The 13302-nt window shown below is 37.9% G+C and overlaps 1 protein-coding gene across 1 annotated transcript; it reads right to left on the bottom strand.

Moving 5' to 3' along the window:
• Nucleotides 1-2524: 2524 nt before the first annotated feature.
• PSMA6 (proteasome (prosome, macropain) subunit, alpha type, 6) lies at nucleotides 2525-10085 on the bottom strand. Its single transcript, XM_009706399.1, has 6 exons — nucleotides 10044-10085; nucleotides 9195-9276; nucleotides 8777-8932; nucleotides 6656-6834; nucleotides 4380-4474; nucleotides 2525-2723 (listed from the first exon to the last, which is right to left on the bottom strand). The coding sequence occupies exons 2-6, from the start codon at nucleotides 9208-9210 to the stop codon at nucleotides 2666-2668; spliced, it is 504 nt and encodes a 167-aa protein (XP_009704701.1). The 5' UTR covers nucleotides 9211-9276; nucleotides 10044-10085; the 3' UTR covers nucleotides 2525-2665.
• Nucleotides 10086-13302: the final 3217 nt, after the last annotated feature.

Genomic DNA, 13302 nt, shown 5'->3' with positions numbered 1-13302 from the left:
CTGTTTATAATACATGTCGTGACTGCTTCTGGGGTCCCCTTGGGAGGTGGGGGGCTTGCTCACAAGAAATCCAGAGTCCAATAAATACTGATTTATCTAAGCTGACGGCATGTGCTTGGCATTTGCATTCTTACACTCTACACCACAAATGAAGAGCACTGGGAATGTAACATGGATGCAGTACATGGCTGCGCAGAGCTACTCCGAATTTAGTACAGGTAACACTGATCTGAGTCCAGTATGTAAATAAGACTTGATCCTATTCCTGCTTAACTACTTGTGCATTCACATTGTAACTGCATCTACCAGAGTTTTCAGCACTGACACAACAAACCACAAATATATGGAGCAAGCAAAAGTCTGCTATCACTCTTGATAACCTCTACCCAAACCAGAAGTGTAAGGATCATATCATGCATGCTCTAGTTTCTCTGCAAGTGCCAGGTTTGGAACAGCAGGTGATACCAAGTGCAGTTCACAACAGCCATGGCTGGTACAGTTTGGTTGCTGGTGCTATCTGCTCCAGGGTGTGAGGAATGTGATCACGTGTATGTGTAATACATGGGGTTTTCCCATTAGGTCACGTATCCCCATCTGCGTATCTGCCTTATCTTACAAAAAGCTTTCATTGAAAAAGAAAAATCCTCATCATTAGTATAAGAGAACCACGAATTTTCACTACAGGACAAAATACTAGCAAAAATGGCATTTCAGTGGCTGCAATTTTAACTTTGCTTATTAAAAAAAATGCAACATTCCCAGTTAATATATTGTAGACAGCTTATTTCATCACGTCTGAAAACAAGATGGGATGTTCTGCATTGCAAGAGCGTAAGGTATGAACAAACACCCATTGTTCTCAGAACCACCACCTGAGTTATACAATCACATACAAGCTCCAAAATTCAGAATTAGAGGTGTTGCAGGGAGTCTTAATACTAAATGCTATGCAAATATGCTCTAGTCATATGTCTCCCCGATTGTCATCTTCTTTTTAATTTGTTTTGTTCAAGAAGTCCTTAGTGAAGTTCTATACACATAATCGAAGCAAATCAAGAACAAAGTATCACTGGTTATATTTTATGGAAAAGTAAATGATGACTTAAGTATACTCAAATTCCAGGTTGTTATACAACTGGAGTATTAGGAATAAAGGTCCTAGGAAGTTTCAGAAACTCAGCTGTCACTTGGAATGACACAGACCTTTCCAAATGTGCCATTAGTATTTCTTCTGCCAATTGTTGCACAAAACCACACAGAATTCTCAGATAACCAACCCAAAACCAGAAGCAAGGGTGGCTTCATCTTATCTACACTACACTTTCTGACATAAGGGAAGCTGAAATTTGGAGGCACTAATGGAAATTCACAAAGCTTTGTAAAGTCAACAATTCACAGTACCTTTGAATCTCCTCAACTCAGTTATCACATAAGGTTAGCATTATCTTTTATTAAAATCACGAAACACAGAACTGCATCTCCTTTACTATAATGAACTTGAAAAATACATATTCAAGGGGCTTCAACTGTAAAACAAAAAGAAAAAAAATTACACAATCTCAGTTTCTGATGACTTATCAGGCCTTCCCCAAAGGTCTCAAGAAAAAAAAAATATAATTTTGGAGTATTTAAAGCCAATATATGAATAGCACAGCAGAGGAATGAAGGTAAGGAGCTAAGTTGTATTGGCTTGTCATTCTTCCAAGAATGTCTACCCAACAGCTAAAAATGCCTGGTAATCTTCCTTTTCTCCTTAGTGTCTCCTCCCTCACAACTTCATCATCTCCCTTTTTGCTGCTGAGGCTGAAACCTCTTCAATTGCAGCAAAACAAAAATGCATTTTTCTTCAACTTGACTCAAGTTTTTGCAGTCTTCTCTTTTCTCCTAACCCAGAACCTTTGAAGGAGCAAGGGGAATTGCTTCCTTGTTGATGGACTTTCGTCTATTGGCCCCATCTAGCCCCAGCTTTGTTTCTGGTACTGCCCAAAGCCTCAAAACCAGGTAGGTGACAAACAGCCAAAATCCCAAAGTACACTGCATACAGAATCTGTTCCCCTAAATAAATGTTAGCTTCAGAGCTGTTTAGTTACAGCAGATGTCTGTTAAATTCATTACCTGCACCCCAAATAAGTCAGTTTGAAGGAACGCACTGGGAATCACAGCTCAAGTGTTTTTTTCATCAACTTTTGTCCTATAGCCTCATACAAACCTGAGCAAATACTAAGATCTTCTTAATTTCCGCACAGTTAAGCCAGCAATGTTATAAGCCTTTCAACATCAGGGCATGAAGAGAACATATGTAAATGTAAGAATTATCTCAAGACACACACACCACCATCTGATATCAAACTTTACAATAGGAGCTATTTGCTCAGATGAAAACTACAGTGCAGAGTATAAAATTTCTCTTAAAATATAACTAAACGGCAAGCAATCATCACAGAAACAAAGTCATCAAGTATTTTGATGAGAATTTCATAGAACTGAAAGTTTAAAAAGTTACATTAAAAGGAGACACCAAGTATTTCAAAAACCTCTGTTTTATTTGTACAGAGTAAAATACATATAGTGAACATTGTTTCCCACCCATAATCTAAAGCCATTAATAAGCATTTTCACCAAATATCCTGGCCAGAAGCACAGGCAATGGAAATGGGAATGCTAATTAGTCTCTCTCTGCCAGGGCTACAAGGTGCACATCAATCTCTGCTTCTGTAAGGATCCTGAAAGAACAAAAAGAAATCTTAAATAGCTTAAATGATTCTTAAGCTCCAATATTACAACCTGACATCTACACAAGTAAGTTTTATATAATGCATCTTTCAGCCCTTTAAAGCCCCGCTGCCAGGGCCACAGGCTGGCATTCCAATGCTTTTTGAAAAATAAAGAATCAAAGGCACTAGAAAGCAAAGAGGTAACAAATGGTAGAAAAAGAATAGGTAATTCCTCATGAGTAATATATTTGCAAGCTGGGAACTGGTGAGAAGAATGGGTATGGTAATTAGTATGATTACTCCAAGGGGGACACAGGTTTTTGTAGCTTTCTCCCACTGCTTATTATCCATCCTTTCTGAAAAGGATGTAAGACCAGTAAATGAAGTTTGGCAGAAAGCTAGCAGTAGTAGAAAAGGGGTGATGCAGCTCCTGCATGCTTTCTCGAAAACGCTATGCTATTCTGTTGTCCTAAACACACACCACCAAATGCAAAACCACCCACCATCACCATGTCAACTTCAAACACATTAGGAAGCACTCAAAAGACTGCACCTGTAGGACCCAAAGGTTTGAAGTCTCTCTGCAATCCACACCTACCAAGCAGCTAGACTAAGGCAGCAGAGGACTTTTCTTCCCCACTTAGCTGTTCCTCTTTTTTTTTTCATTTTGAAAAAAACCAAAAGCAACAAAAGACTAAGGGAGAAATAACTGAACTCCTCTGCAGCAAGCCAATTTTAGGTAAGACATACCTAGAGGGTCCTTTTGCATTAACAAAAAAGCCCCAAAACTTATTCTCCCACATTTCATGCATACTTCCGCAGCTACACATTGTGTTGTAAGAATGCTGTCAAGTATACTGTATCTGATGTGAGGTATAGCCCTCCGCAGCAAGATTTGCAGGTGTTGTCTCAACAGACTGACCAAGTAAGCTTGCTGCACATAATGCGCTGCACTCAGATTCAACCAATAAAGATGGGAGGGAAGAAATCGCAGGTGTCTTGCTTTCATGCTAGGTGGGAATGCAGTGTACGCATAAAGTAAAAGTTCAGCTAGTTCCAAATCACTGCAGTGATTTTTTAAATCCAGGATCTTTTAATCTTGTAAAATCTAAATAGAGCATTTAAAATAATACCAATTCATAATCTACTAACTATATACTGGAGATGTTAAAAACTGCTACAATTACAAGATGAGCAAGAGTAATTTAAAGATCCCATTTAGAAAAGGATTTAAAAAATGAAGTGACTTGCAAAATTTGCCCTAATACAAAACAAACTTTACTGCATTAGTTGTTATGACTATGATTTGGAAGTGGATTCCAGATAATAAAGAAAAAAATTCTATTCTTTTAAGCATGAAAAATCATCAAGACCAAATGTAACTACATTTTAATCATCACATAAAACAATACCCTTTTAATAAACAAAAGACAACACTTTTCTCTACTGGATCTACTTAACCATGTCAAACATTTTAAAACAGTGTTTTGGTTTTTTTAAAAACAACGTTTTTTATGCATTTTCGAGAGTCACGAATAAAAAAATCCTCCAAAACTTCAACTTCTGACATTTATCTCTTTCTCGATTTACCATTACACAAGAAGTTAAAACTAATTGCACATAACCACAGAACCACACCAAGTTTTATTAACACTGATCACTTACCTGAATTTAGGATTTTCCACTGTAACTACACCAACTTCTATTTCTGAAGGTTTGAAATCAATGGATAGTACAGTAGACAGGCATGTTATTGCTGTCTGAAGGACGACAAAAAAAACCCTATCATTAAACAGAAAGCACTAAGGCCTTTTTTTTTTTTTAATAGACAGCACTAAGAACTACCCTTCTTTCTAGTTTTAAGTTATTTCCTTCCACCTCAAATCCTCAACTGAAAAGTTTCAAAGAGTTTCCCCTTGTTAGAGAATACAGTCCCTCTCCAGTCCTCTCCCTAAAAAGCCCAATCTACAAAAACCAGAGGGACATGTCAGTTTCATAGCAGAAAAAAAAAAATGTAACAAAACCAAAACCTTCTATCATGCAAAGATTAAAACCCAAGGACAGAACATGTGTCATTAACAGCAAACAAGACATCATCATTACAGTCCAAGATTACTCAAAGCGCGTCACTTGCATAGCTTCCATTTTGGCTTTTCTTCTGGTAATTAAAATTACATCGGCTGTTTTTAAAAGCTGCATTTCATCATGGCTTAACTTATTTTTTTTCCACCCTAATCATCACCTGTTTTAAAAGGTGTTCTTTGCAACCTCACTCATACTTAACCCCACAGTAGGGTCATAACAATGCTAAAGATGTATTCCTAAAATGATGATTGAGCACAAAAAAGAAGTTCCATAAAACAGCTATGTAGCTAGATGCTAATCAAATCCGTTACTCTGACATGCTGGCATTTAATTCTGACCAGTAATGTGTTAGGAAGTGTAGAACACCAGACAAGACTTCTCTAAAGTTTATTTTCAATATGTTGATAATACATTGATTCAGCAATAATTCTATAAGACTACATAGATATCTTATCAGAAGACTGCCAAGTTGTAAAAAAACAAAACCAAACCCCAAACAACAAAAAACCTAACCCAAAAAACCACAAACAAAATTCTTATCCTTGGAGCATTACCTCTAAGCTTTTAAAAAAACGGGCAGTGTGTGTGTGTGCGCGCAAAGAACATTAAAAAAACCTGATTCCTGTTTTCGCTTGACAGGCTTGCTTCTCCCTGTCACTGCTGACTTTTAGAGTAAGAGTGTCTGATGTACATTCACAATCTCAGCATTTTTACAAAGACAACAAAGAGGTATAGAAGCGCATCCAGGATTTGACTGGCAGATTAATTACTAATTAAGTATTTGCACCATACCATGGAAGTTTTATGAATTAAAAACAAGAATATGAAAACACTGTTTCATCTAACTCCAACCGCTCAACTAAGAGACATGCATAGTATAATCAAGCAGTGATAGAAAAATACATTTAATGTGAAAATAAAAAAGGATAAAAAAGGATCTCTGAGGTAATTTCAAATACATTCAATTTCAGTATGCTATGATTATTTAACCCTCTCAGGATCTTCTCTTTAAAGAAATCACATATTAAGGAAATCAGTACTTATTAAGATACACATATAAAATTTATGAGTTTATGCTGAACAACTTTCCATTTAAATGGTACTTTCACAGTAATGTAGACTTCAGAAGTAATTTAGCTGAAGGTCTGAATCTGCATAGCACTCACAGGGATCTTCACACAATAGTCTCTTTAATCTTACAGGGGAGTCAGTTACTTAGGATATTATTCCTTATTTCAACTGCTGATCTTGTGATGCAGGAAACATAACATTATGAGAGAAGAACAAGGCCTGGCAGGAGAAACAGGTGGGTCATGGAAGAGGACTGTTTAGACAGAGCTCTGCAGTGTAAGTGAAAACGTAAGGATGATTTATAAAATAAATTCATTGACCTATAAGTAGGATACATTTTTATAATGGGCTTGAACAACAGTTTGTGTGGTAGGCATAACAACTAGTGTTGTATTTACTAAACTGACAGACAAGCACTACTACCTCCTGTTTGAAATGCTTTCTAACATGAAGATTGTTTTAAGTGCCACTAAAAGAAAATTGTACTGGTATCCCCAGAATCAAGCACTGTAGTAACCAACCACCAGCTACAGTGGGAGTGCTACAATTACAGATTCTGCTTCAGCTAACGTAAAGCAGAAAAAGCAGATCAGATGAATATTTAAACATTTGCAAAATACATTCAAAAGATTTTCTGGTTGGAATAGCTATACTTGCTCTGGCAGCAATACAGAACTGTAAGAAAACAGGAAATGCCTAACTGCATTCCTCTATATTGCAGGCCTACATACAGCATATTCATTAAAAATACTTTAACAAATCTTTATTTCCTTCTGCTGGCCTACCTCTACTGTTTGTTCATACGTCCAATCAAATTTCTTCTTTACTTTCTTTTCAAGAAAACTGGTTGACTCTGTCTGTTTAACTCCCGCAGCTGTGGCCTTGAATCCACAGTAGTAACCTGCTGGATCACACTTGTATACCTGAGGGCCATGTTCTTCATCAATACCAATCAAAATCATACCTTGAAGAGAAAATGTGTTAATTTATTTCTTTCCCCAATTTTAGCAGTTTTATTCAACTGAAGAACACAATGGACACCCCCCTCCTGTGAAAAACATGCATGTACAGCTGTACATTTTTGGGAACTAGTCCCATACCTAGAGCTATGATTTCCTCTTTATCTCTAATTTGCATTTCTTACTAGCACCTCATTACCAGCCGTGAAACTCAGTTTAGTGCAAACTAGATTTCTGTCACTGCCAAAGGAGGCTACTCATTAAACACAGAAACGTTTTTGTCATGCTCAGTGTGTAGAGAACCACAAGGTCAGGAAATACAGAAGTTTAATCCCGATACAAAGTTAACCCAGCCATAGTTCACATCCTGTGTATTATATGACACTTTAAAAGTGTAAACAATAGTTCTATTAACATGTGCCTTTTAGCAGAAAGCAACTTTACAAATATGTTGCAAGTAATGGAAATATTAAAAGGTCAAGTCTAGATTTCTTGACTGTAATCCTGAAAAGCACTGCATTACATCCCTTTCCCTCTCTTCTTTAAAGGAAAAAAAAAAAAAATCTGAAATGAAATGTGGAAATCTCAGAACATAAAACTGAGTCTTTGCGGACCATTTGACTAAGTGCTTTCAAGCTGGATAGACTTCAAGTGACACAAACTAGTCGCATCACTGAAATGCATCTGTGTTCACCCACACTTCTAGATTTACAGTTGTATAATCTCAAAATGCATATTAAAAATCACTCAAAAGCAATACATGCCAAAAAAACAAACCAGAACAAGGTCAAGGGTTTAAATTATTTTTGCTTTACACTTGCATAAATTTTTACTAACAGTTATAGCTGACAAGCTTCTGAGCAGCTATTACTACAACAGAAAAAAAATTTCCCATCATTTTCTCAAAAAAGGTTAAGGAAAGTTAAGAAAAATACATTTTTATTCATATATTTAAAAAAAAACCCCAACAATTTCCAGTAGTACCAAGGCATGGGAAATGCCAAGGGAAAGAAAGAAACAATCATTCCTGAACATTACAAGCATAGGAAAATTGCCCCATCATGGAAACTGTGGTGCTACCCTGAATATTACTTCTTTAGTGAGAAGCGCTAGTGCCTACTATGATTACGAGAAGTGATTCATCAATTCTGAAGCTATTTTCCTTAAAAGGAAAAAAAAACACCCAAAAACCAAGCAAACAAAAAGAAACCCAGACAGAATGCTTAATGAAAAAGTAATTGAGGAAACATTAAGTCTTTCATCTCAGTTCCCGGACAGCCTAACAGTATGGTTATAATTTGCTCACAGCCAAATGCAAGAGAAAGAACAAGTCAGAACTAAGCTCAGAACATACAGATGACCAGGAATATCTATAAAAAACAACTTTACACACATCTGGTTTTTAAGCTGCTTTTGCTGTTATAAAACAAGACTGCTGTAGAAATGTTTGCAAGTGAAGTATTTTTAAGCGCTTCTTCTCTACATTTTATCTATCATGGTTAAGAGCAAAAATTATGCCGATTTTTGTCCTATACATACTACTTAGATAAAAAAGCCACAAAATCTGCACAAGCATAACCGCACTCTCCACATGTCTGTTTTAACAGTGATATCTACCCAGGCACAGACACCAGTAAAAAAAGCATCTCCCATTCACAGACATCACAGTGCAGTGCAAACAGACGAGGCCCCAAAAACTAAGGTGAAATAGTATCACACGTTTTAAAGAGGCTAAATCATTTACTCCAATTCAAATGCTGAGTCAGTGGTAAAATCATGGCTCCAACTCAAGACTTCCAACACTGCTCTGTCATTTGCCTGTTCATCCCTCTTACTCCATCAGTTACATCCATATCTTGCACAATTTGAAAACAGGTGAGAATTTCTTATACTTGAAGTTGCAAGCTTAGACAAGAAACAGAGATTAATTTCATACACTATACTTACAGCAACCAAGAGGCCTCATTTCAGCATTTTGTGTATAGACCTGAGAAATATCTGCAATCCTTTTACACAGCATATCCACAGGGATGTCATAGCCATACTTGTACTTCCAGTTAGCAGCCTCATAGCGGGCTCTCTGCACCTGGGATCTGCTGTCAGCTAGACAGAAAGAACTAATATTAATTTCGCTGAACATGTACCAGGTTTATGCCCAGCATTGCTTGAGAAAGTTGGACTCGGAATTTGCATTAAGTTGTCTCTAAATATACACATCAGAACCAGACAAGTTCTGCAAAAACAGACTGAGTGGAACAAATCTCCTAGAACACTTACTTGTTTTATGTGATGCAAAGTTGTCAAACTACATAAAAAAAAAATCGGACACACTTCAGATACTTAAAAAAGATAGTGAATTAAATACCTGTCATTCCTGTCATCACACAGCCAATATTTTCAGTAATTCTGAATAAATGAGTCACTGTGTTGGAATCCAGTAACTTGTCCTAAAGAGGAAATAGAAATAATCTAATAGAAAACACTGTCCTTCAAGTACAAAAAAAAAAAAAAAAAGACACAGATTCTGCATGCTCTGGTATCTACAGGAGAGCATGAAAGAATGAACCAACAGCTAAAAATTGTCTTTCAGGCTCTTCTCTATTTACTGCTATAAGCATGTGAAGGAAGAAATAGGAGAATAGGGAAGATAAAAACCACAATATCTAGAAAAGGATGACAGCTAGAGCATGACCAACATCCAAGTCCTTTTCCCTCTGAAGAAACTTTGAGAACACACATACGAAAACTTGCAGTCTTATTGCATGCTGCCCTTCAAACACAGGGGTCTTCCTCCTTTGTCAACAATACATCACCACTGTGTTAAAACACTCACAAAAATCTGTTCTGCATGCTACTAGTATAACATTTTCTGAGTAGGGAATAAAGAAATCAGGAAACTGATTACGGACAACTCAGCCCTTAGAAGCCAGAGTAATGTATACACGCTAAAGTGCAGCAGGACCAACTTTGTATGTTAGCTTTATCCCTTTGACAACTACAGAGAAAACCAGTATTACAGTACTTAGTGAGGAAATGTACAACTGAGCACTAAACAGAGCTAAAACTTGTAATAAGCATAACAATAATAAGATACTCAATTCAGATAGCAATGTGTCAATGCTAATAAATACAATATCAATGTTGCAGTCTCACCCCCACCTTATTTCTTATCTCTTTCCAGCTCCCCCCTCAAAAACAGACTACTTACAGGTACTTTCTTCTGTGTTACAATTACTGCAGAATCTTTCCCACGAACAGCTACAGAGGTAAGTCCACCTTGGTTTATGGCCTTAAAAGCATATTCTAGAAAAATATGTAAATGTGAATAAAAAACAGTGTTACGAGATGTTAGAACAATTAACTGTGACACACCTCCCCCAACACAGAAATCTCATCAAGTTCTGGCCTTTTTAATACTTTAATACTTGTGTAACACTTTGTGTCTTTAAGGTCTTTACTACAATGCACACAAGAGTTTTCTGATAGGAATTAAAGTCATTGAGTCTCTTCACAAAAACACTTCCAGTGCTTCCTTCAAATATTTCTTATAATTTGCCTTTTTGTTCAGTTAGAACGCTTAACAGCAACAGAATTTGCTTTAAAACAAAAAGGCTCTTCTGCACTTGTCTGAAACGGTCCAACCTGAACCTACAGTTAACTGTAAATCCTTACAGAAGATTTTTTTAACAGGCGGAAGTTTAGTATTTAGTTATATTTAGTATGGACTCACCATCCCCGGAGGTGTTCAAAAAACGTTTAGATGTGGCGCTTCGAGACATGGTTTAGTGGGCATGATGGCGTTGGGTAGAAGGTTGGACTTGATGATCTTTGAGGTCTCTTCCAACCATAACAATTCTATGATTCTACTTCAAGCATTACTATCATTGCAATGATGCAATTTTCTTTTGTAGATTTTAACTGATACAGATGAAAACTGAAATGATGGACCAGGCACAAAAGATGGGTTTTAACCTTACTAAAACGTTTTCTGACTTGATGTTTAAACACTGCAATGCTTTTATTCACTTTTTAAAATGAAACCTAAGCACATGCCAACTGAACAGCGTTATTCAGATAAATACCATGGATTAAGATTTACTCGATATGATCCGTGAAATAAATTTCCATTGATTAATGGTTTCGAAAGCCTCAGGAACAACAACTTTGAAAATCATTTATCTGGCAATATATGATGAACGTTCAGAACTTCCTAATATCCAGTTAGGACACTCAAGTTTCAGGCAGGAGCTAAATGTAGATGAATTTTTTGTTAGCTATGCGAATTAAACTGGAATTTAGAACATGTCTCACTAACAGCACAGCAAATTTCTAAAACTATCTTCTAAAATAATGGGAGCAAGAAACTCAGCTGTTTTAAAAGCTGCATTGAGATTTATGGAAGAGACTGCACAACAGCAGAGGAATAATCAGAAAATGAAAAAACAAATCCTGCAATACTAAGATCTTGATGTTCAATCTGCTATGAGTCAGTGTTGTGGAAGGGCTGATTGACACGTATTTATGGCACTGTATTTATTACTCTCAGGCAACGGAGCATTTACTGTTTACCCAAACATGCCATAAAGAATGTTCCCCGCTTCTCTCTGCTAGATGCACAACTCCGCTCACCTCTTCACTTGCCTTCCCCAGGATGATCAGTGCTAGCCTGCAGCAAAGCACAGAACCCAGTGAGTGAGGCACGAGCTAGCACTGCCTGCAAACTGGTCATGTTTGAAGCCCCAGGCAAGGGCTCTACAACACTTGTTTATCTATGCATACAAATATCTGAAGCGAGGGTGTAAAGAGGATGGGCAGAGCCAGGGTCTTTTTAGTGGTGCCCAGTGACAGGACTAGAGGCAATGACACACAGAAGGGTCCATATGAACATCAGGAAACACTTTTTTTACTGTGAGGGTAACTGAGCACTAGCACAGGCTGCCCAGACAGGTTGCGCAGTCTCCATCCTTGGAGATATTCAAGAGCTGTCCGGACACAGTCCTGGGCTACCAGCTCTGTGTGGCTCTCCTTGAGCAGGGGGTTGGACCAGATGATCTCCAGAGGTCCCTTCCAACCTCAACCCTCCTGTGATTCTGTGACACTTAGGTAGAACCAGGAACAGGTGAGTTCACAAACTGGTTTTGCTCACAAGTACTGACAACCAGGCTTGCTGAACTGCGGTCCCTTCTTGCACTGTCCCTACTACCATCTGTACTGCTCAGTTTTCAAAGAGACAAGCCAAAAAGTGCAGCAGCTCTTACAGTATAACAAATCCAAATTGCTAGTGGCGTTTCAAGTCTGTTTTCTGCTATGTAAGTATTTCAGTAGCACTGCACACTTTCTTTCTGAAAACAGCACTCCCTTGCTGTTCCCTGAATACATCACAACAGTCAGAAATCTGACCATAATAATTTTTTTCACCTCCCAAAATTCCACTTAGATGAAACATCATCTTTGAAGACTAGAACTAATAGGTGGCAAGACAACACTGATGCTCCAAGGAATTTTAACCACAGCAATGAGAAATACATACAAAGTAACTGTTGCTTTTCTAATATGAGATTACTTCAAAGGCACATGAGCTTTTTCAGCTTCAGAAGCAGAAGACAGATCTAAGGCAAAGTACAGGCATTTCAGTATCACTACGCTGGAAACCTCTGTTCAGGTACTGCCAAGTTCCAGAAAAAGATCAAGTTTTATGGCAACCTTAAAGCAACACATGTCCATGCCCATCCTTGACAGCACCTAGTTAATCTGAATCCAGCACAAGAACAAGGATGCACAGAAGGAGGGAAGGAGGGAAAAAAAGCTAGATTTGGATATTTGACCGCAAGCAAACATGAGCTTTCTGCTATGGCTAGATGCTGGCCAACAGAGACACTAGTGTGGCACTATGCCTGAGTTATCAGCCTAGCTGCAGGTAGAGTGAGCTCATACTTGCTTGAGGTTAACTATGCACACCTACGTATTTTTCTTCCCATAGCACATAGGTACTTAAAATACCTTTATGACAGCTTCAGGCTGTGTGCAGAGACTGTCAAATACACATGCAGATACTTGTTTCTAAGACACTGGTAAAAGATATGGAAGTACCGCACATTTCTCATACATTAACCAAATGCTTGAATATAGCCAGGAGGTAGAAAACCAAGGCTCAGTTGCCTCTTTACTACAGGTGCAGAAACCATTCCTAAGAAGTAGTACCGCAACAGAGAAACAGCCAGAAAGGCAATGCAGACCAACCAGCGTGCTTTAATAGCAACAGAAGGTCAGAGACCATGACTGTTCCATCACAGAGCCACTGACATCCTGGGTGAAGAAGCACTGTCCCTACCATCCGTATGTACAAGGCTTACTACACAAGCTGCACACAAGCCTGAAACACACTCCAGGTATAAGACAGCACCTGTATAAAGGTATCTAGCACAGGTAACATTCTACCTGCATACAGACACCTAAACATTGGCACTTTCCTG

The sequence above is a fragment of the Cariama cristata genome, unplaced genomic scaffold (genome assembly GCF_000690535.1).
Source record: "Cariama cristata isolate BGI_N322 unplaced genomic scaffold, ASM69053v1 scaffold2228, whole genome shotgun sequence".
Classification (NCBI taxonomy): domain Eukaryota; kingdom Metazoa; phylum Chordata; class Aves; order Cariamiformes; family Cariamidae; genus Cariama; species Cariama cristata.
Note: the sequence above shows the minus strand (reverse complement) of the source record. Positions and strands in the feature narration are given on the sequence as shown.